Raw genomic sequence first — 25,784 nt, 5'->3', positions numbered from 1 at the left:
GGATCCGCCAGCCACATCCCACTGCGTGGGGGGCTGGCCGCCAGTCAGGGCTGAGAGTGGTGCAGACGTCTCTCTGAGTTCTGCCAGTGCCTCTTGGCCCCCCTGCTATTCCTTTCCCGAATCCCCCCCCCCTCCCCCCGGCTCTGCCAATGCCCCTTAATCCTGCCCTGGAGTCCTCCCGCTACACCAGCCCTGGTGCCCCCCCCCGGCTCTGCCAATGCCCCTTAATCCTGCCCTGGAGTCCTCCCTCTACACCAGCCCTAGCGCCCCCCCCAGCTCTGCCAGTGCCCCTTAATCCTGCCCTGGAGTCCTCCCGCTACACCAGCCCTGGCTCGCCCCCCCCAGCTCTGCCAATGCCCCTTAATCCTGCCCTGGAGTCCTCCCGCTACACCAGCCCTGGCGCCCCCCCCAGCTCTGCCAATGCCCCTTAATCCTGCCCTGGAGTCCTCCCGCTACACCAGCCCTGGCGCCCCCCCCAGCTCTGCCAATGCCCCTTAATCCTGCCCTGGAGTCCTCCTGCTACATCAGCCCTGGCGCCCCCCCAGCTCTGCCAATGCCCCTTAATCCTGCCCTGGAGTCCTCCTGCTACACCAGCCCTGGCGCCCCCCCCAGCTCTGCCAATGCCCCTTAATCCTGCCCTGGAGTCCTCCTGCTACACCAGCCCTGGCGCCCCCCCCAGCTCTGCCAATGCCCCTTAATCCTGCCCTGGAGTCCTCCCGCTACACCAGCCCTGGTGCCCCCCAGCTCTGCCAATGCCCCTTAATCCTGCCCTGGAGTCCTCCTGCTACACCAGCCCTGGCCCCCCACAAGCTCTGTTCAAACTCCTGAGTCCCACCCTGCAGTCCCCCTGCTACACCAGCCCTGGCGCCCCCCATCTCTGCCAACACCCCTCGATCCTGCATTGCAGCTCCGCGCTCCTCCCACCCCCCACCGTTATGCCAAACCTCTCCTGCACGCTCCTCCCCCAACAGCTCTGCTAGCTTAGACTCGGGTATTGCTAGCTGTCCCTCCATGGGCAGGGCTGGCCTCTCCCAGGAGTGGCCTGCAATAAATGGCCCGCGCCGTGTCCCCGCGGCCTGTCCCCCGCCCGCAGGTGACCAGGGGCATTCTAGCAGGGAAGGGGCTCTCTGGGCACCCCCACCACTCCTGAGCGCCCATGTCCACCTTGCTGGATTCCCCCTGCGCAGCCAGCTGGGCTGAGGTGCTGGCAGGTTGGAAGAGGGTCCCTGCAGACTGCCCCAGCAGCCACCGACATGTCCATGCAGCAGGTGGGCTGGACTCTGAGCCAGGGCGCAGGTAGAGTTGTCCCCAGGGCCCTCCACTAACAGAGTTCTGTTTTTCCCCTCCAGATGGCCGACTCTGGGGGGCTCCCACAAGTCACACAGGTGAGTCCTCCAGCCCCCCACCCTGGCTCTTTCTCCTCCCTTCCCCCACCCCGGTCCTGAGCTCCACGCCACCCTGGCTCTGTGCGGCTCCTGCAGCAGCAGGCAGAGGTGTGTCTGCGTGTGGCTGGAGGGGGCGGTGGGATCCCTGCCCCAGGGGCTCAGTGAGCTGCCCCCGCCGCTCTGCCCAGGCCCTGCGGAGGCCCCCACTCTGCTCTGCTCCCGTGGGGGCTTGGGGTGGCCCCTGGCCCTGTCTAATAGTGGGGGAGGGGCATGTGCAGAGTCCACCTGGCTGCTTTGCTACAGTCCGGCCAGCCCCGGGGGCGGGGGCATCACTGCTGCCCAGGAGAGGGGGAAATCCACCCCCCAGCCTCCTCATGGCCTGGGAGGGGGCTGCCGGGGATGGGGTCTCTTGGCCTCTTGGGTTTGGTGCGGGAGGGCTGCAGTCTGTGTCCCAGCAGCCCCTCCCGGCTGAGCGAGCCAGCAGCAGCCAGCATCTCCTCCCGCCCTTTCAGCCTTGTTTTTCCTCTCTTCCCCTCCAACAGCCTGGAAAACTGACCGAAGCCTTTAAGTACTTCCTGCAAGGGATGGGTTACAGTAAGTGCAGGTGCCAGGTGTGTGTGGGTGTGAGTGTGGATATGGCTGGGGGGACAGGTGTGCGTAGGGTGGTGGGAATGTGCCCTACACATGCGGGGGGGTGTGTGTGTAAATGTTTGTGCATGCAGGTGTGTAGGTAGGCGTGTATCCATGCCGGTGCGTGAAGTTGTCTTTCTCACTGCACTGTGTGTGTGTAAGGGCACAGGTTGGGTGGATGGGCACGTGCCTACAGGGGCATGGTGGGGGGGTACCCATCTCTGCGACTCAGCCTGGCACGGTGCACTGCCCGGAGCCCCCGGCATGCTAGCGCTCTGCCCCCATGGCACTGTGCCGACAGCACAGTTGTTCGATTAAGTTGCCCCCTGCCCTGCCTGTGTAGAGTCACTGCCCATGGTGTGAGCATGTGCCCTGGGCCAGAAGCCCCTGCCAGGCTTCTGGGCCCAGGGAACCCAGGAGGGGGAGAACTGAGTTGGTTTTCGGCACTCAGGAGGTGCGTGTGAAAACCACAGATCAGTGAGACAACCTGGCTGCCTCCCCACGGGCTCTTTGGGCTCCATGCTCAGTCCCTGCTCTTTGCAGATTAATTAGTGTGGCTCTGCTCTGCAGGGACAGAGGCGGCAGGTTGCCCCTTGGAGGGAGGCAGGCAGAGAGCCCTTAAAAAGCCAGTCCCAGCCCAAGGTGCCTGGTCTCCTTGGGTGCTGAGCACCCACTGACTGGTGGGAGCTGCGGGCACCTCAGGATCAGGCCCCACAGCAAAGGCCATCAGAACTTCCTTGCAAAGCAGTGTGCATAGTGTGGGAATGCGGCAAGAGGGCCTCCCCAGCCCCCCCCCTCGCCATCAACACTGCTGCCACCTTCAAGCAGGACAAAGGGCCCTGTACACAGGGGAAGGGCAGGACCCGGCCTGGCACTGGGAGGTGTCAGAGCCAGCTGTGATTCCACAGTGGGGGAATGGAGGGGGATGGGACTGAGCTGAGATTCCCCTGACCCCTCTGCTCTCTCAGGCCTTGGCTGCTCTGGGGTCTCCAGGGGGTGGCCAGGAACCAGCATCGCTTCATTAGACCCGTGCGGTCCCTTTGATGGTTCTGTGAGACGGGCAGAGAGGTGGGGGCGAGCGTTGTCCGGTCAGATTGCGACTTGCCTCGCCTTGTACAGATCACTGGGCTAGCCCCCAGGAGAGAGTGAGTGTGAGTATAGATAGGGGGTGTAGTTGGGGGAGTGTATAGACGGGGGATAGGTGTGTTTGTGGGGAGGTATAGACAGGGTGTGTGTGTGTGTAGACTGTGTGGGGGGGGGTAGAGATGGGGTGTGGGGGGTGGAGACGGAGGTGTGGGTGTGTAGATGGGGTGTGTGGAGACTGTGTGTGTGTGTGAGGATAGAGACAGGGTGTGTATGTGTCTGTGTAGACTCTGGGTGGGTGGGTGCGTAGAGACAGGGTCTGTGTGTGTAGACAGGGGTGTGTGTGTGTGTGTAGATGGGGGGTGTGTGGGGGGGGCGTATAGATGGGGGTGTGTGTGTGTGTGTAATCCTTCCTGCCATCTGTCTCTCTCCCTCCCACTCTCTCCGTTTTGTGGTTGCCATCCCAGTTGTTTGGTTTTTGGGGCAGATCGAATGCTGACGCTCTCTTTCTCTCCCAACGTCTCTTGTCTCCCCACCCCCTCCCACCCCCCTTGCTCTCTGTCTCTCCCTTAGTTGCATACTTGAAGGATCGGAGGCTGAGTGGAGGAGCAGGTATCCCCGTCACTGCTGCTCACCCTCCTCCCCATCCGCTGCATGCGCCCCCGTCCCCCAACTGCATATGCATTGCTGCGGGGGGGGGCAGGCTGTGTTCCAGTGCCCACCCCCAGCCCCGCCCTCTCCAGGAGAGGAGCGGTGGCAGAAAGAGGCTTCCCAGAGTGAAAAAGTCTCCGGCAAGCTGTGAAAGAGGCCAAGTCAGGGATGGGGACAGGACTAGGCTTTGGGTGCAGGAGAGGCGGGGGAATTGCTGCTTGGGGTAGGTAGGGTGGGGAGCACCCTCCCTGCTTGGAATCCGACCCATTGGGATCTCTACCCGCAGCTGGGCATCGGCATTAAGGGGCACTTGTTTGTGGCAGCATCCTCCACTCCTGCTGCTGGCCGCCATTGAGTGGCTGGCGCTGCGATGGCACTTTGTGCCGCTGGGTGCTCTGTTCGCCAGGGCTAGCAGCCAGCTGTGGATTGTGCTTGTGCGTGTTGGTGGTGAGGATGGGAGCGTGGCTGGGACAGCTCAGGGCTGCTACACGTTTCCCCTGCTGGGTACCAGCTGCTCTGCGGCCCCCACCTAGGTTGGAGAAGCAGCCTGGCTCTAGGGGTCCCAGGGCTGCTGCCCCTCACTTCCGAGAGCCCCTTGCTTGCCTACCCGACCCCCGCCCAGAGCTGCTTGGAAAGGCTGGAGAGGTGTTAGTGGGGAGGGGAGGGGATGATTCCTGTGGCGTGGGACCATTCCTGTGCCACTTCGCCATCCTCTCCCAGGGAGGCAGGAGAAGGCTGCTTAACCTGGGACCTCAAACCAGGGAGGAGACCCCTTGGCTGCTCTAAAGGCCGGGACTGGAGCAGCGAATCACCGAACCGTAACTAGTTCTCGGATGATCTCCTCCCCCGCCTCTGCTGTACTGAATTGGGTCTTTTGCTTCCTGGCTCCTCTGGGGCCCAGGACACCGGCTCAGCTGCTGCAGGGGGTCCTGGAGAACATGCCTCCTATTTCAGGAAGATTTAGGGATGTCCTGTCCTGGTAAAGTGCATTCAGAGCCCACCGGATGGTGCGCTGGGGACTGCGGAAACACCGCCATGAGAATAATTAGCTGCTCTTCTTGGCCGCACATGTAGGGTCTTTCCAAACCTGATGCAGGTGGGAATCCCAGGGCAGCATCACGGCATAAGAGTGCCGGTCAGATGTTGGGGGAGCGGTGGGCTTACAGCTTCCCCCGTGGGGTTGTGACTCTGAAATCCAGCAGTGGGCTAGTGCAAGAGAGACCAGCCTGCTTTCGTGGCCCCCAGGTGTAGACAAACAGCACAAGTGGGCGAATGTGGCTTCCATCCCACTTTGGCTCTTACTGCCACATCCATTGGGAATAAGCCGCATTCACAAAATGTAGCTGGACTAGTTCATTGCTGCGGGGGGGTGTCTCCTTCCTGACCTCTGCTCTGGGGGGAGTTCTAGTAGCAGTGGTGTGTCCCAGTCTCACAGGATGGGGACGGGAAGGATCCTATTTCCCATGTCCATTTAGCACAGAACGGTCTCCCCTATTATACCCTCTCCGTAGGGAGCAGCTCCAAGGCAGTGTTCCCCTCCCCCAGTGCCAGGCAGAACCCCCAGGGTCCCCATTGTGGATAATACGCCCTATAAGGCAAAATTGCCCCGCACAGTGATTGAAAAGCTGTGTGGAACAGTGCAGGAGGCTGAGACCCCATTGCTTTAGCCCATGTATTTAAGGCACAAGACACGTCACCACCCCTTGTGCGTTGCACTAGGAGGGGTATGTTTCACAGATCATCGTGAGTACACAGTGGCATGCCGGCATTCTTGTGCGTGGGGATTTTCACGGCCATATCAGATGCTCTGTGTGCACAGAGCAGCTAGCTTACCAGTTGGGTGTTAAGGCCCAGATCCTCAAAGTCTTTAGAACACCTGAAGGGGCAAAATATCACACGTTAAAACCTCCGCCTGCAAACTCCCACCGGGACTTGTTGGAGGCTGGGGAGCAGCCCTTGCAATAGTCTGTTCCCACACAGTCTAGAGTGCACCGCTCCAAAGGTATCTGGGCTTAGCAGCAGGAGTCTCCCCACCTCCCACTCCATCCCAGTGACAGATGGATTAATGGACCCCTGCTGCCCTCCATCGTAGGCCGGTAGCAGCTCATCTCTTGTAACACTGCATGCTTCAAGCTTGAGCAGTTGGAAGCTGGCATCTCAGTATGCAGAGGCTGAGAGAATGGCGCTTCACTCGACGGGCTGGAGAGCCCGTGACTTCACCAGTGTTGGCTTTGCTTGTGTGTTGTGTCTGCCTGAGTCCTCCTTGCAGGCCCCGGGTGCAATCCCTAACCCCATCTTTTTCTCCCTCCTCCCAGTGCCCTCAGCCAGCATGACCCGCCTGGCCCGCTCCCGCACTGCCTCCCTCACCAGCGCCAGCTCGGTGGACGGCAGCCGCCCTCGGGCCTGCACCCACTCGGAAAGCAGCGAGGCCATGGGGCAGATCAACCACACCATGGAGGTTTCGTGCTGAGGTTTCTGGTCCCTCCGCCGTCTCCTCCTCCTCCTCCTCTTCCTCCTCCGCTGGAGACATTTAGCATCGTTCTGCATCGAGTCACCATCCAAACGGCCATCCTGTGCGGCTTCCAACCGTTACCGTGTTGGGGTTTCGTTTTCTTTCTCGTTGGGGTTTTTTTTCCTTTTTAATATTACATAAAAAAGGGGAGCGGGGAAACACCATTGTAAGCCCGACGGTTCAATCCACCTCTAGCTATAGCTGCAACTTTGAATTAGTGACGTTATCCTGTTGTCAGTCGAGCCGTAACAAGTCTCTCCACTGGTCAGGTCCACAGGTTTCTGCCGTGCAGTTGGTTCGGAGAGTCTCCTGAGACAAGCCCTTGGCAGAGGCAATGGGTGTTGGCTCCGCCCAGCCACTTCGGTAGCTTGTTAGCCAAAGGCTTGGTTTCCTCAGGTCACCCGTGGAAGTGTCAGCGAATTGGCCAATGGCGGGAAAACTCAAGCAAGCACGTAATGTCCATAGTCACCGAAGGGTTCACCACAATTCTTTCACGTGAGGTGGGGTGTTCATAACAATCTGGGTTTGTTTGTTTAAATAAACTGCTAAGAGTTAAATGTTGCATGGCCCCCCCCTTCCAGTGATTGCCACCGTCCTTTTTTCTCCAATTGACCTGCCCCTGGGGGAATTGAACCTAGGACCCCAAGAGCTAAAAGCATGAGTCCCTACCACTTGAGCTAAAAAGACCACCCCAGTTAGCCACAGTACACTCCTACCCTGCTATAAATGGTTCGGCCACTAGAGGGGGGACAAAGACCCACACAGCGTTTACACGGGGTAAACACTCCATGGTGTTGAGTGTCACTGGGTAGCAGTACCCAGGGTTGGGTCCATGCATCCTTGGGATAATGTGGGAGATGGGGAGGAAGAAACAAAAAAGGGCTTGAGAAATCCTGGTTTTAAAACGTTGCTGCCCACTGGGATTTAATCCCGGTCAAGCTGAACTCTAAGCATTTGCCTAGCCGTGGAAAGAGCAATCCGAAAGGTAGCTTCTCTGCAGAATGGCTCCCTGGGACCTTCCTTCCTAGCCCTCTGGCCTGTCCATCCAAAACAGGAAGTAGAATTGTTTTAAGGCAGGAAGTGACATGTCATGAGGATTGGGCATTAGCCCCTCCCCTACAAGACAACACCACCCAAATGCCACAGGGGTGAGAGCTGTAAAACCATATAATAAAAATAATCATGCCCCAAGAAATACCTACACTAAATGAGACCTAGTGATCTCTGCCCTTTCTGGTTCCAATAAAGCGCGCAAGTCACAGGATCTTAAATTTGCCCCAGACGCATTTAGAAACAATAGTCGCGCATGAGCCAGTGCTATAAACTAAGCTCCCAGGTGCTCCGTGGCAGTACGGAGCCCTGGGGTTCCTGTGCGTGTGTTTGTGATTCGTGCACACACGCGTCCGCTTGACAATTATTTTTTGCAAGAAGGACAATCAACGACAGTAACCAAAAGCAGACTAAACTCCTCCGTGGTCTCTGCGCCTCCCCCTCCCTCCCACACCGATCCAAGATTCACAAGGGAAAAGCTCCATCCTGGCTCATGGCAGTGCTGCCAGGGGCAGGATGTTGGGGCTAGAGGACGGAGGAAATTTATGCAGCGGCAGGTGGTGGCAATGTCCGTGACAGGGCTGCTGGCTGTGCAGGTGTCTTTCTCCCTCCCTTAATGTGAGGCCTGTTTCTGCTCTCCAGAAAGGCTGTTAGAAGCAAACGCTCCAGGAACCTATAAGGAGGGTCCAAAGGCCCACGGGGCAGCTGCTATTGTTCTGTTGCTGTTTTGTGCTCTGTTGGTGGACGACTGTAGTATTTACAGGCCACGTGCTGGGGATAGCCTGCCCAAGGGACAAAAGCAGTGCTTAATTTGTGCCAGAGCTCGCCCGGGCTGATCCCCAGCACCTCCAGGCTTGGCAGTTCAGAGCCCCGGCACTTCTGGGCTTGCCGCGTCCGAAATGAAAGTAAAAACATTGGTACTTCTTTCATCACAAATTAAGCACTGGACAAAAGCATCTTCCAGGTTGTTTGTACAGCACCTACCACAACTGGGCTAAGTTCTAGCGAATGGGTGATGCATCTTTGCGTGATTGGGACGTGACTTCATTGGGTGTTGTGCGTACCACAAGCAGGCGGCATGGACTCCAGAAATGTCTCTCTCCCGCCGACTGTGTGTCCAGTACTAGCTGCATTAAGTCCGTAATTTGTCCCAGTCTATTCTGTTTACTGTTAGTCTATGTGCATTGGGCTTTGAACTTTGCATCCTATGCCCACTGCTAGGCAGGTGTGAGGCCTTGTTTCTTGGCTCGTGCCAGTGTTGCTGTGGTTGGCACCGTGGAATCAGGGCAAGTGGGTAACACCTTTCACGGGGATATTTTAGTCTGTGCCAGTCAGAGTTTTGCTCCCCAGATTCTGGTGGGAATCCCATTGGAAACCCCCAGAGCCAACACCTCTCCCCCCACGCCCCATTCTCATTGTGTCAGACACATTTGTCGCTTGGCGTGCCGTGCTGAGCGTCTGTCTAGGGCTTGGTTCTTCCTCAGTGTTGTGGCTCGATCCATTCTGAGTTGGTGAGGTTCCTACGTGTCTGTGATCCGTGCTGAGGATCTGGGGCTGAGTGTGGTTTGGGTCTGGTGTTTCGGGCACAGGATGAGAATTTGTATTGTAACAAATCCATGTCTCTGTGCTGCATGGCTGCTCAGAATGTCCTGGTGACAGCGGGGAACTGAACATAGATCCTCTTGTTCCAAAAGCCCAGCCCTACCCACTTGAGCTAAAGGAGAATCTCTGTGAGCTGTTAGCAGTACAGGGCCCATGACATGCAGCTGAGCATTTCTGATTCCATCTGGTAAATGGTTTGTTAGCCAGTTTGTTCCAGGGTTTACTAGTTGGTGTGTTGGGAGTGGAAATGTCCCTAGTCTCACCTGTCAATGGGATTCCCTTGGTTGTCAGCGCCTTGTATGCAGAGGGTGAGGAGTGCTTGGGAGGGCGTCTGGGGTAAGGGGAGCTATGTTATCATGTACTTTGTATGTAAGGGCTTCCTAAACTTCATGTTAGCCTTGCAGGGTCACCTGGCTCTGGGGCTCTGCCCCCAAAACCCCATCACAGCATCAGCTGGAGACAGCCAGCATGCAATTCCTCTGCATGGTTATAGAACTGTTCCTTTTTCACCAGTCCTGGAGGGCAGGGAGAGAAACAAGAGCTGACCTTACACGTTCCCGGGATTAGCCACCATCTCCTTCCACCATGTCCCAGGCAAAAGTGAGTCGCCAAGGGAGGCCACAAACCAGTGGGCCCAGGCGTGAGCCACGCCCACATGGGAGTGCCATATTTTCTCTGTTAGGATGAGAACCCTCCCCTTCCTGTTGTATTGCCCTTGGGCCAGGGGAAGGGGGAAATGGATGAAGTCAAAGGGACTACCGAAGTCCATGAGGAACACAACCAGTGGCATTCTGTGCCATTTCAGCCGGTGAATGCCAGCTCACTGCACTGCGGGGCTGCAGAGCCAGTTAATAAGGTAGTGAGCATTCACCATCTCAGATGCTGGGTCTCCAGTCCCTTTGATCCACCCAACTTCCATTCTGGTCCTTTGTGACCACACAGCCCCTACAGGGCTCCTCAGCTGCCTGGCTTGCCACTCTAGGTGCTGGAGGGAACAGATCCAAAGCTGATCATACTAGCAACAAGAATAAATTCTATTAGAGATATAAAGAGAGACAGCATTAAACATCCCGTGGTGTTCCAGACGCACTGTCTCTATGCTACCGAGGAGAGTGTGCGTCTCTGACCTCTGCTTACCGTACGGATAAATACAGAACACACGCGCCACACATGCATACTGCCTTTACATGGTATGACATCACCACAAGCATTCTAGAAACTCTCTGTTGTGTATTAGTTTGTCCCAGACTCTGTTTTTCCGTGTGCTTCCTTCTGAACATTAAATGTGAATGTTTGAAAGCTAGTAGGAATTCTTTTTACTGTAGATACTGCTGCAATTTTTCTTGGTTTTTTTTAGTGTGTCCTTTCAGATAATATATATATAAATACCTATACATAATATATATATTGGATTTTTTCCCCCTATTTCTTTCGTTCTTGTAGCAACTGGTAACAAATGTGTGGTTTTAACATTTAAGGTGTTCTGGCTGTAATTTTGTTCTGGGTTTGTTTTTGAGTTTTTTCTTTTTTCCTGGTTAAGGTGGAATTTAATGAATTTCAGACTTCTGTATGAGGTGAATCCTCATATTTGTGTGCATTCAGATGGTCGATGCTCAGAAAGTTGCATCGATGCCATGGTATTTACAGACGACTACAAAAATGTAAAATGGAACAAAAAATGGTTGATGTAGAAAGGATTACTGTGTCGAAAATTAATAAAGACATTAAGAAGAACCTAGCAGACTCTCCTACTTTTGTATCTATCAATATTATGTATATCTTTGTGTGTGTGTGTGGGGAGGGTACTAACCTTCCCCCAGGGACCAAAATGCGGTGGGGGGGAGGTGATTACTGGAGAGCAGGTAAACAACTCTGGTGAAGTATCTAGACTGGTCAGACTGGATTCAAGAGGCCCAAGAGACAAAGAAAGAAAGAGCCTGTGGCACTTCTCTAACATATGGCTTAATCCTGGTTCCACGGAAATCAATGGCACTGAATTCTCAGGAGCAGAATCCGGCCCTTCACAAGCATGTTGGGTTGGGAAGCGAAAGGGGGGAAAATGCACCCTGTTCCCTGTGTATCTCCCAAACCAAACTGGCAATGAGTTTGGCTAGGAGCCTTTCAGAGCAAACAGCAAACCTTGTTCTCTTCTGTCTGCCCTAGGGGGATCCCTTCAGAGCGCTTTGGGGAGTGGTCTAATCATCAACTTCCCTCTAAAAGGGCTTGATCAAAATAAGGCTTGTATTTTAGCAACATGTACGCTATAAAAGCGGGGGGTGTGGGGCGCGTGTTGTAAGGGATTGAATGGGATTGGGAACCTTGATCTCAGTAGCCTTATTGTACTGTACCCTTTTGTGATGGGGTTTGTGGATCTTCCAGCTCCCGCGTCAGATTGAAAGGCCAGGGCAGAGACCGGTAGGACAGTTCTCAGGTATGTATATTCCTTACGGATGGCCCAGGAGCTACTTCCTCCTACTGTCACTAGAAGACTGAGTTCGTGTCTGACTTTCGGCCTTCTGTAGTAGGTCCTCCACCTGACACCTCCCAAGGAATGTCGGGCGGTAGAGGAAGGATGGGCCAGTGGTTAGGGTGCCACACTGGGATTTTGCAGTTCTCTCCGCCACAGGCTTCCTCAAAACCCCTGCTCAGCTCCCATCTAACCCTGCAGGTGCCTACATTTCTGCCAGTGGGCATGCGCAAAGCCACCTAACTCCTTCCACTGCTGAATTGCTCTGGTGGGATTCACAAACTAGGCATTCCCCTGCCTATTTCACCTGCAGGCCCGACCCTGTAGGCATTCTCAGAGGCTCCCTTTAAAGCCATTAATGACACCAACATCCCAACCCGCTTCCTTTGGCTAAATGTTTGAAGCTAAGCCAGCTGAGCTACAAATCAGTGGTCTGACAACGCTTCCTAAAAGGGAAAACCAATGACTTGGGCACAAGGTTTACAGTGTCAGTGTTGAAGTGACTACAGTGTGGGGCCACCACCCCAGGAAGGCCGTGGGGCTGCTCTCATAACCACCCCCTCTGAGAACTGATTTAGCTCACTTCACCAGTGGGAACGGCACCTTCTCACTGCAAAGAGCAGCAGCAAAGGGTTTGAATTTTAATTCAGCTGGAAACTTCTGAAACCAGAACACTGAGGCCAAGTGTTTCCAATGGGACCAGTGGCTGGACTGCCTTGATTTCAGGGTGTTCAACTTGCCACCCAAGTCAGGCCCTGCTGAGCCACCTGCCCTCTGGAAAACAGGCTCCTTTGGGGCATCTCTTGTTCCCCCTCCCCCCAATCACTGGTCCCTTTTGAAAATCCCACCTGGTATGTTTATAACCCCGCCCCCCCCCGCAGCTGCATTCCCCAAAGCACCCTGCGCCCTTTGTTTTGGGGGCGCCTCCCAGGGGAGCCCTACACGCTAAGGGCCCACGGGCTGCGCGCGGACCCCACAGGCCCCAGCACTGGAAGGGTTTGTCCCGCCAGAATGACCCCGCTCCCCAGGGCCTGGGGCTGCACTTTATGGGGGGGGGGTGAGCCTGGCCCCATTCCCCCAGTCACCCCTCCTGGCCCCTGCCCCCAGCCCTCGCCAGACTGCAGCCAGCTCCCTGCTGGGTCACGGGGCAGCCCCGCCCCTAGTCCCCAGGGAGCCCCGCCCCCTAGTCCTTAGGGAGCCCCTGGGGCGGGGGAGGAACCTGCCGCGGCAGGCCCCTCTCGGCCCCCGTAAGCGGAGGGGGCGTGGCCGGCCCCAGCCCGGAAGGCGGCCCCGGGTGCTGCGGAACCACGTGGAAGCGGCGGCCGCCGCCTGTTTTCTGCGCTGCGGACGCGGCTCTGTCCCACCCCGAGGCCGGGCATGGCGACGGCGGCGAAGAGGCCCAAGGTAGCGGGGGGGCGGACGCGCCTCTGGGGGCTCCGGCCCCTGCCCCCCACCCTGGGCGGCTCCAGCCTCGGGGGGGCCGGAGGGAGCGAGCTCCGTGGGGCGGGACCGGGCCCCCGAGATGCCGGGGGCTCTCGCTGAAGGAAAAGCCCCCTCCCCAGATGCTCCTCCCTGCCCGGCCCCAGAGCCGGGGCCACTTGCCTGAGCGAGGAGCGTTTGCACCGAGGGGCGGAAGAAGCGGATCTCCCAGGCTCGGCTGGGCAGGGCCGAGGAGGGAGCGGCGGGCTCGGCTGCAGCCAGTAACTGCTGGGGCGGGGTGGGGAAGCCTGTGGGCTGGCGTGATCCGGGCTGGGGAAATAAACCCCCCCGCCCCGGGTGGCCGAATCCAGCTCTGCCAGAAACGTTGTTCTGCCTTCGTTAGGGGCCGTGTCTCCTAATCTTTATATTAAGAAAAGGAGGACTTGTGGCACCTTACAGCTGCAGCTCCCGAAAGCTTATGCTCAGATAAATTGGTCAGTCTCTAAGGTGCCACAAGTCCTCCTTTTCTTTCTGCGAATACAGACTCACACGGCTGCTACTCTGAAACCAATCTTTGCATTGACACTTCCGAGCCTAACAGCCGGTCACTGTTGACAGGTGAGAGCCGAGAGTCGGCCCCTGTCTTGACTCCCTTGAAATCTACTTAAATTAAACATTTCTTAAAGCGGGTTAAAGTCTGAATCTAAGGTCTGAGATGGGTGGTGGGCAGGGAGGTGGCAAAGTTTGCAGATGCTCCCACGTTACTCAAGATCGTTCAGTCCAAAGCAGACCGGGAAGAGTTACAAAGGGATCTCCCAGACCTGGGTGACTGGGCAAGGAAGTGGCAGGTGGAATTCAGTGTTGATAAACGCAAAGTAGTGCACACTGGGAAGTATAATCCCAACTATGCATATAAAATGATAGGGCCTAAAATAAATTAGCTGTTACCGCTCAAGAAAAAGAGATTAGAGGAGTCATGGAGAATCCTCTAAAAACATCTCAATGTGCAGCATTAGGGACCGCTAGGAAAGGGATAGATAAGAAGACAGAAAATATCATAATGCCATCATAGAAATCCATGGTACACACAGCTCTTGAATATTGTGCACAGTTCTGGTTGCCCTATCTCAAAAAAGATAGATTAGAACTGGAAAAGGTACAGAGAAGGGCAACAGAAATGATGAGTATGGAACAGTGTGAGGAGAGATTATAAAGACTGGGGCTGTTCAGTGTGGAAAAGAGAGAACTCGGGGGGGATATGATGGATGTCTATAAAATCATGACTGTTGTGGAGAAAGGGAATAGGGAAGTGTTATTTACCCCTTCACATAACACAAGCACTAGGGGTCACCTAATGAAATTAACAGGCAGCAGGTTTAAATCAATCAAAAGGAAATATTTCTTCACACAGCGCTCAGTCAGCCTGTGCAACTTGTTGGCAGGGGATGCTGTGAAGGCCAAAAGTATAACTGGGTTCAAAAAAGAATTAGATAAGTTCACGGAGGACAGGTCCAGCAATGGCTATTGGCCAAGATGATCAGGGACACAACCCCGTGTTCTGGGTGTATCTAAACCTCTGTTTGCCAGAAGCTGGGAATGAGCGATGGGATGGATCACTTGATCGTTACCTGTTTTGTTCATTCCCTCTGGGGCACCTGGCACTGGTCACTGTTGGAAGACGGGATACTGGGCTAGCTGGACCATTGGACTGACCCTGTGTGGCCAGTCTTATGAAGATTAAAATCCTGAAAATGAAATCAGACCAACCTTCTCACCTTGCTCACGTTAGCAATAAATATGTAGGAATAATGAGTCAGAAAAACACCGAACAAAGCAACTTGACTCTAGAGGGAGTGAATACAGGTTTTAGGTGGAATCTTTTCATCGGAGCTAGTCAAATGGTTTTAAATAATTTTCACTAGCAAAGTAGCTTCCTTTAATTAGCAGCTTAGTCACAAACCAGCCCTGATTTCTGCAAAGCTGTTTGCCGAATAGTCTGGTTATGGAATTTTTACCTGTGGGTTGTTTCCAGACTGCCCGCTTTGACCCTTGGCTGTTTTGTGTTGTATGAATGGCCATGCAGTCTTCTTTCTGCTGCCTCATTGGGTAAGTGACACTTTGAGCTAGGGTTCGTCTACACTACTGCTTACGGCGATGTAACTTATGTTGCTCGGGGGTGTGAAAAAACCCCATGCCAAGCAACGCAAGTTACATTGACTTAAGCCAGAGGTGGGCAAACTACGGGCCACATTCGGCCCGCAGGACCCTCCTGTCTGGCCCCTGAGCTTTTGGCCCGGGAGGCTTGCCCCCAGCCCCTCCCCCGCTGTCCCCCCCCCTCCCCCGCAGCCTCAGCTCACTGCGCTGCCAGCGCAGTGCTCGGGGCGGGGGGCTGGGAGCTCCTGGGGCAGGACAGCTGCAGCGCCCGGCCTGACCCGGTGCTCTGTGCTGCACGGTGCGTGGCTGGCTCCAGCTGGGCAGTGCAGCTGCCTGTCCTCGTGCTCTGGGCGGCGCGGCAGGGGAGTTCGGGGTGGTGGTCAGGAGGTGGGGGTGTGGGTAGGGGGCGGGGCGGGGCGGTCAGAGGCAGGGAACAGGGGGGTTGAATGGGGGCAGGGGTCCCAGGGGGCAGTCAGGAAGGAGGGGAGTTTGGATGGGGCAGTGGGGAGCAGTCAGGGGCAGGGGTTCCGGGGGGTGGTCAGGGGGAAGGGATGGTTGGATGGGATAGGGGTCCTGGGGGGGCAGTCAGGAACAGGGGGGGTTGGATGGGGCAGGAGTCCCGGGGGGGGGGGCGCATCAGGGTGAGAAGCAGGGAGGGTCGGATGGGGTGGGGGCCGGGTCATGCCTGGCTGTTTGGGGAGGCACAGCCTCCCCTAACCGGGCCTCCATACGATTTTGGAAACTCGATGTGACCCTCAGGCTAAAAAGTTTGCCTGCCCCTGACTTAAGCAGTAGTGTAGTCAGGCCCTTTGTAATACTCTTCTAGAATGAACTTTTGGACCGGAATGATCACCCTGCAATTTGAAACGTTTGGGATTAGCGAAGGATTAGACACCTGCACGGGCTAGTCCAGTGATTGTGAATGACAATAATGGCCCCACAAATCCTTGCAAATGGAGCTGTGTGTTCTGACCAAGGGGGGGAAAAATCCCAGATCATTGTGTTTTGCCTGCTACTTGTCTAATGTTTTCAGTAACAATCCAGTTTCAAACGCTAACTTTCAATGATACTTTGATTTTTGGCATTTCCCTCCAACGTAAGCTTGGTCTGACCAGGCAAACAGTTCAACCAACAGTAAATGGGAGGGAGATGGGTTTTATTCCCGTTGGGGCACAGACTCACCAGTGGCGTGGGGAGCGGCCATGCTCGCACTGAAGGGGGTAACGGTACCTGTTACAGTCTGGAAGACTGCTGGGCCCTGTTGAATCAAAGAGCAATAGCAAATAATCTGTCTGTGCCACAGAACGGAAGCCCTACCCGAAGAAGTGACTTAATCTCTTGTAAATGTTTCTGAGATCTTTTAGCTTCCAGTTCAAATCTTCTGGTCACAGCCAAGAACAGTCGTCTTCTGTCATTCTTCCTTTCTTCCCTGCAGCCAGGGCCTGTGTTGGGAGAGACAAGCGTGACTAGCCTGTCTTCTGATGATGATCTCGCATATATAAATATCCCCTTTCATCCCAAAGCACTTCACTCACTGCAGGAATGCAGCCATCTCTGCCCAGAAACACAACAGATGTGTAACAAGTGCACAGCAGCCCTTAAAGACAGGAAGTGAAGGAACCAGGGTATCCAATTGAAGCTATAGGGATAGCTAGTAATACTCCTCTCTGTCCATAGACTTCAAAGCAGTTTACAAAGATGGATAGGCACCCGTATCACCCTGTTTGGAGATGCAGAAACTGAGGCCCAGGTGAAATGAAATGATTTGCCCAATGCCAGACTGATCCTGGCTTTGCTGGAAATAATACCTAGGTCTCCTAACGTCTGATCTGTTGTTCCGTCCGCTGGACCCTAGGGCTTCCCTCTGTGGTGTAATTTACCCAACCTGGAACTTAGTGAGGCCTCCAGGGTTACCCTCCGTCCTCTGCCATAAGATCTCTCCAGTGCCTGAGCTGTCCTTGTTCTCTAAGCTTGACCCCTATTTCTGTTAGCAGGTAGCCGCGGGGGGCAGCCTTACCAAGGATGGCAGTGCTGACGCCCTTTCTGGCTTCCTGGATTGGTGTGAGAAGGTCGGGTTGGAGCTCAGCCCAAAGGTAGGAGGATCCGGATGATGGAAGCTGGGTATCGAGTGACCCTCATCTGGGTGTGAGTCCCAGTGTTCAAAGGTCTCAGGCTGAGTGTGGCGTATGGGTATCTGCAACCCATCGGGCTGATAGGGCAAGGCTGGCTTTCCAAGGGCAGGGTGATCCCAGAACTTCTGCAGATGAGTGGGGAGGGGTTGGAGTGGTGAGCCGGGAAGCAGCGAGGCTGAGTGTGAGGGCTTACGAGGTGGTGATTTCCAGTTACTTCTCACATGCACTAGTGCAAGGGTGCAGCCGACGGGTCGGCTATCAGTTTGTTATTTAAAAACCAGCCTCCTGTTTACGTTGGCAGGAAATCCCTCGGCCACGTGGGGGATGAGACTAGCTGTCTGGGCTTCCATGGATGCTGCTTGGATTTATTCTCCTGACCTCTTGGCTTCATTTCTCTTGCAACCCTTCACGGCTGTCCCATCAGAGGCAGGTTTTCACTGGGGTCCCCACAGGCCCTGACAGGCACCTCTCTCCTAGGTCTATGTGAGCAAAGAGGGCACGGTGTCAGACTACGGCCTGTTGGCCAGAGAGGACCTCCAGATGGGAGAAGTCCTCTTCACCATTCCAAGAGCCGCGCTCCTGTCCCAGCACACCACCTCCATCCGGTCCCTCTTGGAAAAAGGTAGGAGAGCAGGGCACGTGGCGTAGAGCTGAGGAGTCCTGCAGCTGACTTCAACTGGCTGCCACTTTGGAATGAAGTTCTTAAAAGTTTGGTGCTTTTCTAACCTGACTGTCTTTGATTGGACCTTAGTCAATGGCCAACGTGCTCTCGTCTGCTTCAGGCAGCCTGTAGCCTGAGGGAATCTCCTGGGGAGAGGGAGTTGTCTGAGCTATAGCTGGAGAGGGCAGTGGTTGGCAGGGCTTCTAACAAAGAAGTGGGGGAAGGGATTGTTGGTGGAAGAGCCACCCCCACCCTCGTGTCTCCCCGCCGTCCTGGGAGTAGCAAGTCTGGAGTCCCCAACTCAACCCCACCCCTTCTGCCAGGGAGCCTGGGGCAGTGCAGTGATTTTGGTCCGTAACAGCCTAGGGCACTGGCGCTCTGGTGAAGGAATAACAGGACCTAGGATCTCGGCGTGTTCCTCCTCTCCTCTCCTCCCTGTCTCCTCTGTGTTTTGCTCCCTAGACCAAGCGTCCCTGGAGAGTCAGTCCGGCTGGGTGCCTCTCCTCCTGTCTTTGCTGCATGAATACACGGCCAGCAACTCCCACTGGCGTCCTTACTTCTCGCTCTGGCCTGACTTCAGCAGCATGGATCACCCCATGTTCTGGTAAGATTATACCACATGCTAGCGTCAGGCTGCAGAAATCCAGCAGCCTGCATGAGACTCGGTCCTGGGCATTGGGTCCCTCCTGCCACTGGGGCGCTGGCTCTTGGGAGTCGGTGTGTTACGCGGGATAAAGCACTGGTCTGGCCTCGTTTCTGTTCCTGGCTATGTGCCTCTTGCCCTCTTTGGCTGTTTCCCCAGGGGTCAGCAGCACTGGGGCTAGGCATGTTTGTAGCTTGGTTCTGTTAGATACGTTAGCAGCCTAGGTGGCTGCCCATCCTAAATGCTAGACAGGGTTTATGGTGGGTTGAACTTGGGGTCCAGGCTAATTGGATGCAGACAGCAGTGGAGTGGGAGGCCATAGAGGATCCTGGACTCAAGGGTAACTATATTATTTCAATCCCTTCCTGGGTGGGGATAATGGGATCGTCTTTGCCCTGCCTGCCGCTTGATACAGGCCTGAAGAAGAGAGGGTGAGGCTCCTGCAAGGCACTGGCATCCTAGAAGCAGTAGACAAAGACCTGGCCAACATCCAGCTGGAGTACACCTCCATCATCCTGCCCTTCATGGAGTCCCACCTGGACCTCTTTGACCCCAAGCTGCACACGCCGGAGCTGTACCGGAGGCTGGTGGCGTTCGTCATGGCCTACAGGTGAGATGGGGAGGGCAGTTCCGCAGCAGACATCTCTGGATCCAGAGGGGCTGAAATGAAGCCTCCCTGGGTGAGCCTGAGGAATCTCCTTGGGGAGTCAGACAGGAGGGCTAGATTGTAGCTCACCGGGCTTCTCCTGGCAGGTGGCGGCTCTGGCACTCACACTGCTTACTCTTCTCTGTGCCCTCCGAGGTAGCCAGCCGGCCCCTGGCAGTCACTGGCCCAGGGTGGGCTAAGGGCCATGGCTTCATTTCGCAAGGCTGGGAATCAGCTTGTCCTCTCCTCTCCTCCCAAATAGCTTCCAGGAGCCCCTTGACGAGGAAGACGAGGATGAGAAGGAGCCCAACCCGCCCATGATGGTGCCCATGGCTGATATTTTGAATCACGTGGCCAATCACAATGCCAACCTGGAATATTCCCTGGTGAGTAGGTGGGGAGCCGTGGGAGTGGAGAGTGTATGTATCCCTAGGCATTGGCCAGGGCTCATTACTCGTCCAGCTGGTTCTGTCTGATCACAACAAGCTGCAGTGTGGTTCCCCTCTGGTTTTCTCCCTCTTGATGGCGGTGCTGGAGGGGAAGCCCAGCCCTTGCTCTCCACTGAGACTCCTAAATTCCAAAGCCAGGTGGGGGACTGTTAAATCATCCAGTCTTCTGCCCTGCCTGCCACAGCCCATAGCCCCTCCTCTGTTACCCAGTACTGAGCGCCGTGACTTGCGACCCATATTGCTCCTGCTTGGCGGAGGCACTGCTCGGTTACAGTAGCCCTAGGGGATTCCACGCTCCTGGCCCCCAGTGCAATGACCAGACCTTCCCGTGTGAAGCCCAGTGGGGTTCTGCACGGGCAGCAGGGTGTGCCTTTGCCAATCTGATTGCAAAGGGGGCGTTGATGCCTCCGTGTTGGGAGCTGTCAGCCTGGTGGCAGATAGGGGGCTTGGCTCCAGGACATGCCGAGGGCCTGAGCACTGGGAGGTACGTTTTCCTGTAGGGCAGGGGTAGGCAACCTATGGCACGCGAGCTGATGTTCAGTGGCACTCACACTGCCCGGGTCCTGGCCACCGGTCCGGAGGGCTCTGCATTTTAATTTAATTTTAAATGAAGCTTCTTAAACATTTTAAAAACCTTATTTACTTTACTATATAACTAAACTCACGAAAGCTTATGCTCAAATAAATTGGTCAGTCTCTAAGGTGCCACAAGTCCTCCTGTTCTTTTTGCGAATACAGACTAACACGGCTGCTACTCTGTAAACTATTGTTGTATGTATAGACTTATAGAAAGAGATCTTCTAAAAAGGTTAACGTGTATGACTGGCACGCGAAACCTTCAATTAGAGTGAATAAATGAAGACTCGCCACACCGCTTCTGAAAGGTTGCCGACCCCTGCAGTAGGGAATGATGCTGGCCTAGTTTGCCCTCTTTGAAGGACTGATGTCCCTGTTTGCCATAGAATGAGCACGGGCAATGGCAGTGCAGACTCTCCCACCCCAGCGACGCGGGGCAGGGGAAAGAGCTTTGTGATCACATGGGCCACCAAGGTGCTTTTATGTGACAGGAGCAGGGCCAGAGACTGAGAGGTTGCAGCTGATGTTACACTCACCTCTGTCTTTGCCAGGGACTCTCTCTCTCTCCCAGGTCAGCCTATTGTGCACGGTATTGGCTGGGCCACGGAGAAACCCTCCTGTGTTTGCCAGGCGATAGGATTTCTTGGTGTGTCCCAGAATCACTTTCTCTCATGCGCAAGGGCCATTGTGGGGAGCCAGCAAGGCGTAGTTCCCTTGCAGACGTGGCGGGGGAATTCGGCCACACTTGCCCCATAAGGACAGAGTCTCTTACTCTGAGTATCGTGACACTGCCTTCACCTTCGTGCCTGGTCCATCCCTCCGCCTACAGGAGTGTTTGAAAATGGTCACCACGCAGCCCATCAGCAAAGGCCAAGAGATCTTCAATACCTACGGCCAGATGGCCAACTGGCAACTCATGCACATGTATGGCTTTGCTGAGCCGTACCCTGGCAACACGGACGACACCGCCGACATCCAGATGGTGACGGTGCGCAGAGCTGCCCTGCAGGGTGAGTGGCCTGTAGCATTTGGAGGTAGGGTAACTTAATTCTAAATGACTCTGGTAGAAGGAGGCTATGGGCCATATCTGCAGCCCTTTAAACGAGGCGTATGGTAGCCAGCCTTTCATAACCACTCATGGTGGGGCACCCTCAATGTTTTCCTTCCGCCATCAGGGATGAGCTTCAAGGCAGCCACAATCAACATCTGCCTCTGCTGTAGGAACGGTCCCTGAAAGTGCTTCTTGCCTCTGGGTTTTAAGGGGTGTGGCAGTTGGGCCTCTTTAAGGCATTGCACGTTGGGGTACAAATGCGCTCGTGGCTTTTGAAAGTCTCAGCCTGTGTCTCGCTCTGCAGAGTTTTGTCCGTCCCCCCTGCAATATGTAGTGGGCGTGGTTGATGTGTCTCCCCTGTTGGCCTCAAACAGGTGCCAGCACTGAAGCGGAGCGGCAGCTGGTTTCTGAGCAGTGGGATTTCCTTTGCCAGCTGGAGATGGTGGGGGAAGAAGGCGCCTTTGTGATTGGCTGGGAGGAAGTGTTGACAGAGGAAGAGCTGTCCATGACATTGAAGGTGCGTGGTGCTCTGGGGGGAGTGATTTCATCTCTAGGTGGCAGAGATGTCTGATGTCTACACTGATCCTGTCCCATGGAGTCTCGTTCTCCAAAGGCTCCGCTGACTTGTGCTGTTGTGCCTTCAATGTGGGGTTTCAGATAGACTCTCTGCTCTGGAATAGTTTATAACAGGGGTAGGCAATCTATAGCATGCGTGCCAAGGCGGCACGCGAGCTGATGTTCAGTGGCATTCACCCTGCCTGGGTCCTGGCCACCGGTCCGGGGGGCTCTGCATTTTAATTTAATTTTAAATGAAGCTTCTTAAACATTTTAAAAACCTTATTTACTTTACATACAACAGTTTAGTTATATATTATAGACTTATAGAAAGAGACCTTCTAAAAAAGTTAACATGTATTACTGGCACGTGAAACCTTAAATTAGAGTGAATTAATGAAGACTCGGCACACCACTTCTGAAAGGTTGCCGAACCCTGGTTTAGAAATACAGTATGTTGACCTCTTATGGAGATTTTTACTGTAAGAATAAAGGGGATGGGGACATTTTTGCCTTCCTGTGATTATAGCTTTACTCAGAACTGGGAGGAAAGGGCCTAATTGCAAAGATGGAGTCTGGTGCTCTAGGGTTATATGGAGGTCAAGTTAGTCTAGTGTGTTTGCACTCCTTTTATTGTGGAAGGAGATACGTGAGCTTCCTAGGGTAGTTGAAGAGGATCAGAGCACAGAGCCTCAAGAGGGAGAAGTGCTGTGACAGGTTGGGGGATGTGGCATTTAATTGTTTGGTGGCTGCGAGCTCCAATTTGTAGCAGGGACTTGACTTGATGTGTAGTGGAGAAACTGTGCAGGAAGCTGAGAGCAGTCATGGGCAATCCATATTGGAGGGTCTATGCTTGTGACAGCCCTCATGAAGCTAGCTGGGAAGGGGGAAGTAAACATTTAAACACAAGGCCCCTTCACTCCCCAGCTGTGCATTAGCAGCACTGAAAACTTGGAATCAGACCCCTGAAAATCATGATCTTAAATGTTGAGCTGCTTTATTTGCTTGCGGTTTTTTTTTTTTTTAAAGGCTTTCACAGTGCAGTTGACTAACATTTAATCTCTTCTCTGGAAATGAAAACAGATTCTCATCTGATAAGGTTCCAGGAGCAGGGAATTTTAAGACACACACCAGCCTTCCCCCCTCAGGACTATGACAGTGTTGCAATAAAACTAAGTACTGCTGGGAAACTGAGGCCCCTGAAGATCACATGCTGTACTGAAGAAAGCATGCTCAGCATTCATGTCTTGGCCAAATGCCCCCACTAAACCAACTAGCTGCTTTGCTATCCTGCTGATAGGAATGGGTGCTAAGGAGGTAGTGAATAACCCCATGCAAATCCCTGGGAGTCCAGGAGGGTTGTGTTTTGCTAACTTCAGTAGCTGAAAATTGGGACCTTGATTCTATTCAGCTGTAGTCAGGCTTCGCTGCCTGAGATAATGACTAGGTATCTGTGGTTGGTTGTAGGTGCTGTGTATGGCTGCAGAGGAATTCAAAGAGTTTAAAGAGCACGAGGGCTGGGAAGAAGACACAGAGGATGAAGAGAGCTTTACTTTGTCTAACGAGACAATACCCAGACTCAAAGCCTCATGGAAGAAGCTGCTCCATGACAGTGCGCTGCTCACTCTGGAGTCTTACAGCTCAGACCTTAAAGCAGAGCAGGACTTGCTCAATGACAAGGTGGTTTATGGCAAACTAAGCCAGCGAGAGCAGCAAGCCTTGCAAGTGCGCTATGGGCAGAAGAGGATCTTGCACCAGCTGCTGGAGCTGGCCAGCTAGCAGAGGATGGACTCAGCCGTTGGAAGCAGGGAATTGCAGGCTTCGTATAAAGCAAACCTTGTGCTCTCCCCCCCACCGTCAAGACGGATGGGGTGGCCACTTGTATTGAGGAAGAACAAAGGGTGAGAGTTGATTTGGACCCAGTTACTCCTGATATGTCTGTATTGGCTTGTCATCTACCTCTTGACTTTTCTATAAATTACATACCTGTCTTACTGGGGAGGAAAGTCTGTTCATTAGATTTTAGCCTTAAGTGTGACATGCAGGAGGGTTCCCCATGTTCAAGAACCAACATGGGTGAGAGTTGAGGAGGAAGCATACCTGGTCTAGCTCTGCTAACTTTGACCAAGGAGTGCTTTGCAGGGAAGGTAGTCAGAATGATGATTTTATACTTTGCAAGGATGACAGCTTGAAGTGGAGTCTCCTCATTCACTGTTACAAGCATCTCAGAAAATGCTCATGCTAGTCAAGAGGGAGTCAAGTCAAGCAGGAACAGCCTGCAAACTCGAAGCAGCTGGGCCTGCAGCACTGGTAGTGATTTGTTCAAAGCCTGAGGAGGGCTGCAGATTTGTCCAATCTTCAGACTAAAGCCCCTAGAACATTTCAGAACCCTTGATCTGCTACAGTTGGCTCCGTGCCTCTCCCTTGGACGTCATTCTGCCTATGGTCAAGCAACAAACCATGAGACAGCTGGCATCATACTGTTACCTCAGGCTTTACCTATAGCAAAACTATGTTTGGAGATGCCACTGAGACTAACATAGGCTTTTAGTGTTATGCATTTTTTTTGGCCTGTACATGACAGGATGTTTTTACCTGCTGCTTAGAGGTCAAGAATTCCTCTGAGGAGTGGTGGCTATTTTGCTTGCTTATCTGCCTTCCTCAGTCAGCAGAGAGCAGCTAAATGATCTGTCATGCATTAGGTAAGGGATCCTTGGCATCACAAGTTGTCTTTAGGATTGCACTACTTTCTAGAGGCCTGGATGGTCACTGCTAGAATCTTAAGATCCTGGAATTCCCTATTTTAAGGTAGGTACATCTCTAGGAATGCTATAACTAGGCCACCTCTTTTTCTCTGGATGATTAAAATAGGGCTGATGCCTTAGTGAAATGGGGTTTTCTTCTTGCCTATTAATACTAAGGGCTCTGTAGGTCCAATTTTGCCCTTTGAGTACAAATTCCTTTGCTTTCATAGTTTGAGCTGGACTCTGCTGGTGCTGCATGCTGACAGGAGTAGTAGCTGTGTGCTTGCTAAAATGAAGGTATGACAGAATTCACACAGGGAAGAGGTCAGCTGCAGTAAGGTTTACTTACCAGAGCTTTTGCATCTGTCTTCTTTTAATCACTTGTACTTGTCCAGTTGACAGCTGGGTCCCTGATTTCCCCTTATTCACCACTGCAGTAGTTGAAGCCTTTAAGTAGGCAGGGGATGGAAGATGGGCTTGCATTTCTCCCACCAACTGAAAGTGGTGGGGCAGTGAGCTTTTCCTTCACCATGAGTGACCTGAAATACTACTGTGGGATTAACCACAGGGTGTGTGCACACTGGCTTTTGACCTCAGCTACTGGTCTTAAGCCATGGTTGCATTGCCCAGGGTCTAGCCACAGGCCTGCTTCCTTCACCCAGATAGAATTCACTGTATGGCAGGACCCTAATATAGGTGCCCACTAAAGAGAAGGAAGCCCTTAGCCAGCACCCCCCAACTTCACTGCAACCGGGCAATGATGCTCTCCCTCATTCTGCTTTGCCAGCTTCAGGCAATTTTGTAGGAACAGGCTCAGTCTTTTGAGACATTGCTTGATTAAAAACCAGACATGCTAGAACTTCAGCATAACTAATGCTGGCCAGGCATCTATCCACTCCCTTCAGTGACTATTTAGTTCAGTTCTTGATATGGGCTGCTACAGCTGAAAAGCAGTTAGTTGACTGGATAACAGCACCTCTGCTGCTGGTATCCAAAGCACTGCTGCAGCCCAAGCTAGGAAAGAAAAGGGGAACCTAGGGTTTTTGTTGGTATCTGCAACAAATGACCAAGTACCCTAGAAATTCATTTACCATAGGGAGCACACAATGTGGCAGGGCTTCTGTGGTCAGGTTTCATTTTACTCATGAAGAGAAAAAATCCAAAGTTTTCCATAAACTAGGATCCCTGCTAATAACTAGTAAGGCCTCTCACCACATTCAGCTGGAGTTCAGTGCAGGTGGTGGCCTGCCTGCCAGAACTGCTTAGGTTTTGTCCAACTGCCTCTGAAGTATTGTAGAGATGTGCTGTACAAAAACACTGTTCAGAGACAGTTTAGGGTGCCAGAGTTCACCATTGTTGGATCCTTAGCTCTAG

General features: G+C 53.9%; 2 protein-coding genes across 7 annotated transcripts in view; both read left to right on the top strand.

Annotated features, from left to right (window-relative positions):
- The window catches only part of NDRG4 (NDRG family member 4), an 85,391-nt gene extending 74,735 nt beyond the window's left edge, over window positions 1-10,656 (top strand). For 4 of the 5 annotated variants that reach the window (XM_074968453.1, XM_074968456.1, XM_074968455.1 and 1 more), the window contains 4 exons: window positions 1,350-1,385; window positions 1,928-1,979; window positions 3,672-3,710; window positions 6,065-10,656. In XM_074968453.1, coding sequence (XP_074824554.1) covers window positions 1,350-1,385; window positions 1,928-1,979; window positions 3,672-3,710; window positions 6,065-6,219 — 282 coding nt within the window. In that variant the 3' untranslated portion in view covers window positions 6,220-10,656. The remainder of the gene's footprint in view (window positions 1-1,349; window positions 1,386-1,927; window positions 1,980-3,671; window positions 3,711-6,064) is intronic. The other variant, XM_074968452.1, reaches the window with a different exon arrangement.
- A 2,005-nt stretch (window positions 10,657-12,661) lies between these two features.
- On the top strand, window positions 12,662-24,119 carry SETD6 (SET domain containing 6, protein lysine methyltransferase). Of its 2 annotated transcripts, none has more exons than XM_074968451.1 (9): window positions 12,662-12,784; window positions 16,948-17,046; window positions 17,563-17,707; window positions 18,209-18,350; window positions 18,805-18,999; window positions 19,298-19,421; window positions 20,890-21,070; window positions 21,486-21,628; window positions 23,134-24,118. In XM_074968451.1, exons 1-9 carry the CDS (start codon window positions 12,758-12,760, stop codon window positions 23,443-23,445), a joined length of 1,368 nt encoding a protein of 455 aa, XP_074824552.1. In that variant the 5' UTR covers window positions 12,662-12,757; the 3' UTR covers window positions 23,446-24,118. The 2 variants fall into 2 exon arrangements, with proteins under 2 accessions (XP_074824552.1, XP_074824551.1); XM_074968450.1 differs by having other exon boundaries at window positions 12,743-12,784; window positions 16,945-17,046; window positions 23,134-24,119.
- Window positions 24,120-25,784: the final 1,665 nt, after the last annotated feature.

The sequence above is a fragment of the Natator depressus genome, chromosome 12 (genome assembly GCF_965152275.1).
Source record: "Natator depressus isolate rNatDep1 chromosome 12, rNatDep2.hap1, whole genome shotgun sequence".
Lineage (NCBI taxonomy): Eukaryota > Metazoa > Chordata > Testudines > Cheloniidae > Natator > Natator depressus.
This window is presented reverse-complemented; position numbering and strand designations above follow the sequence as displayed.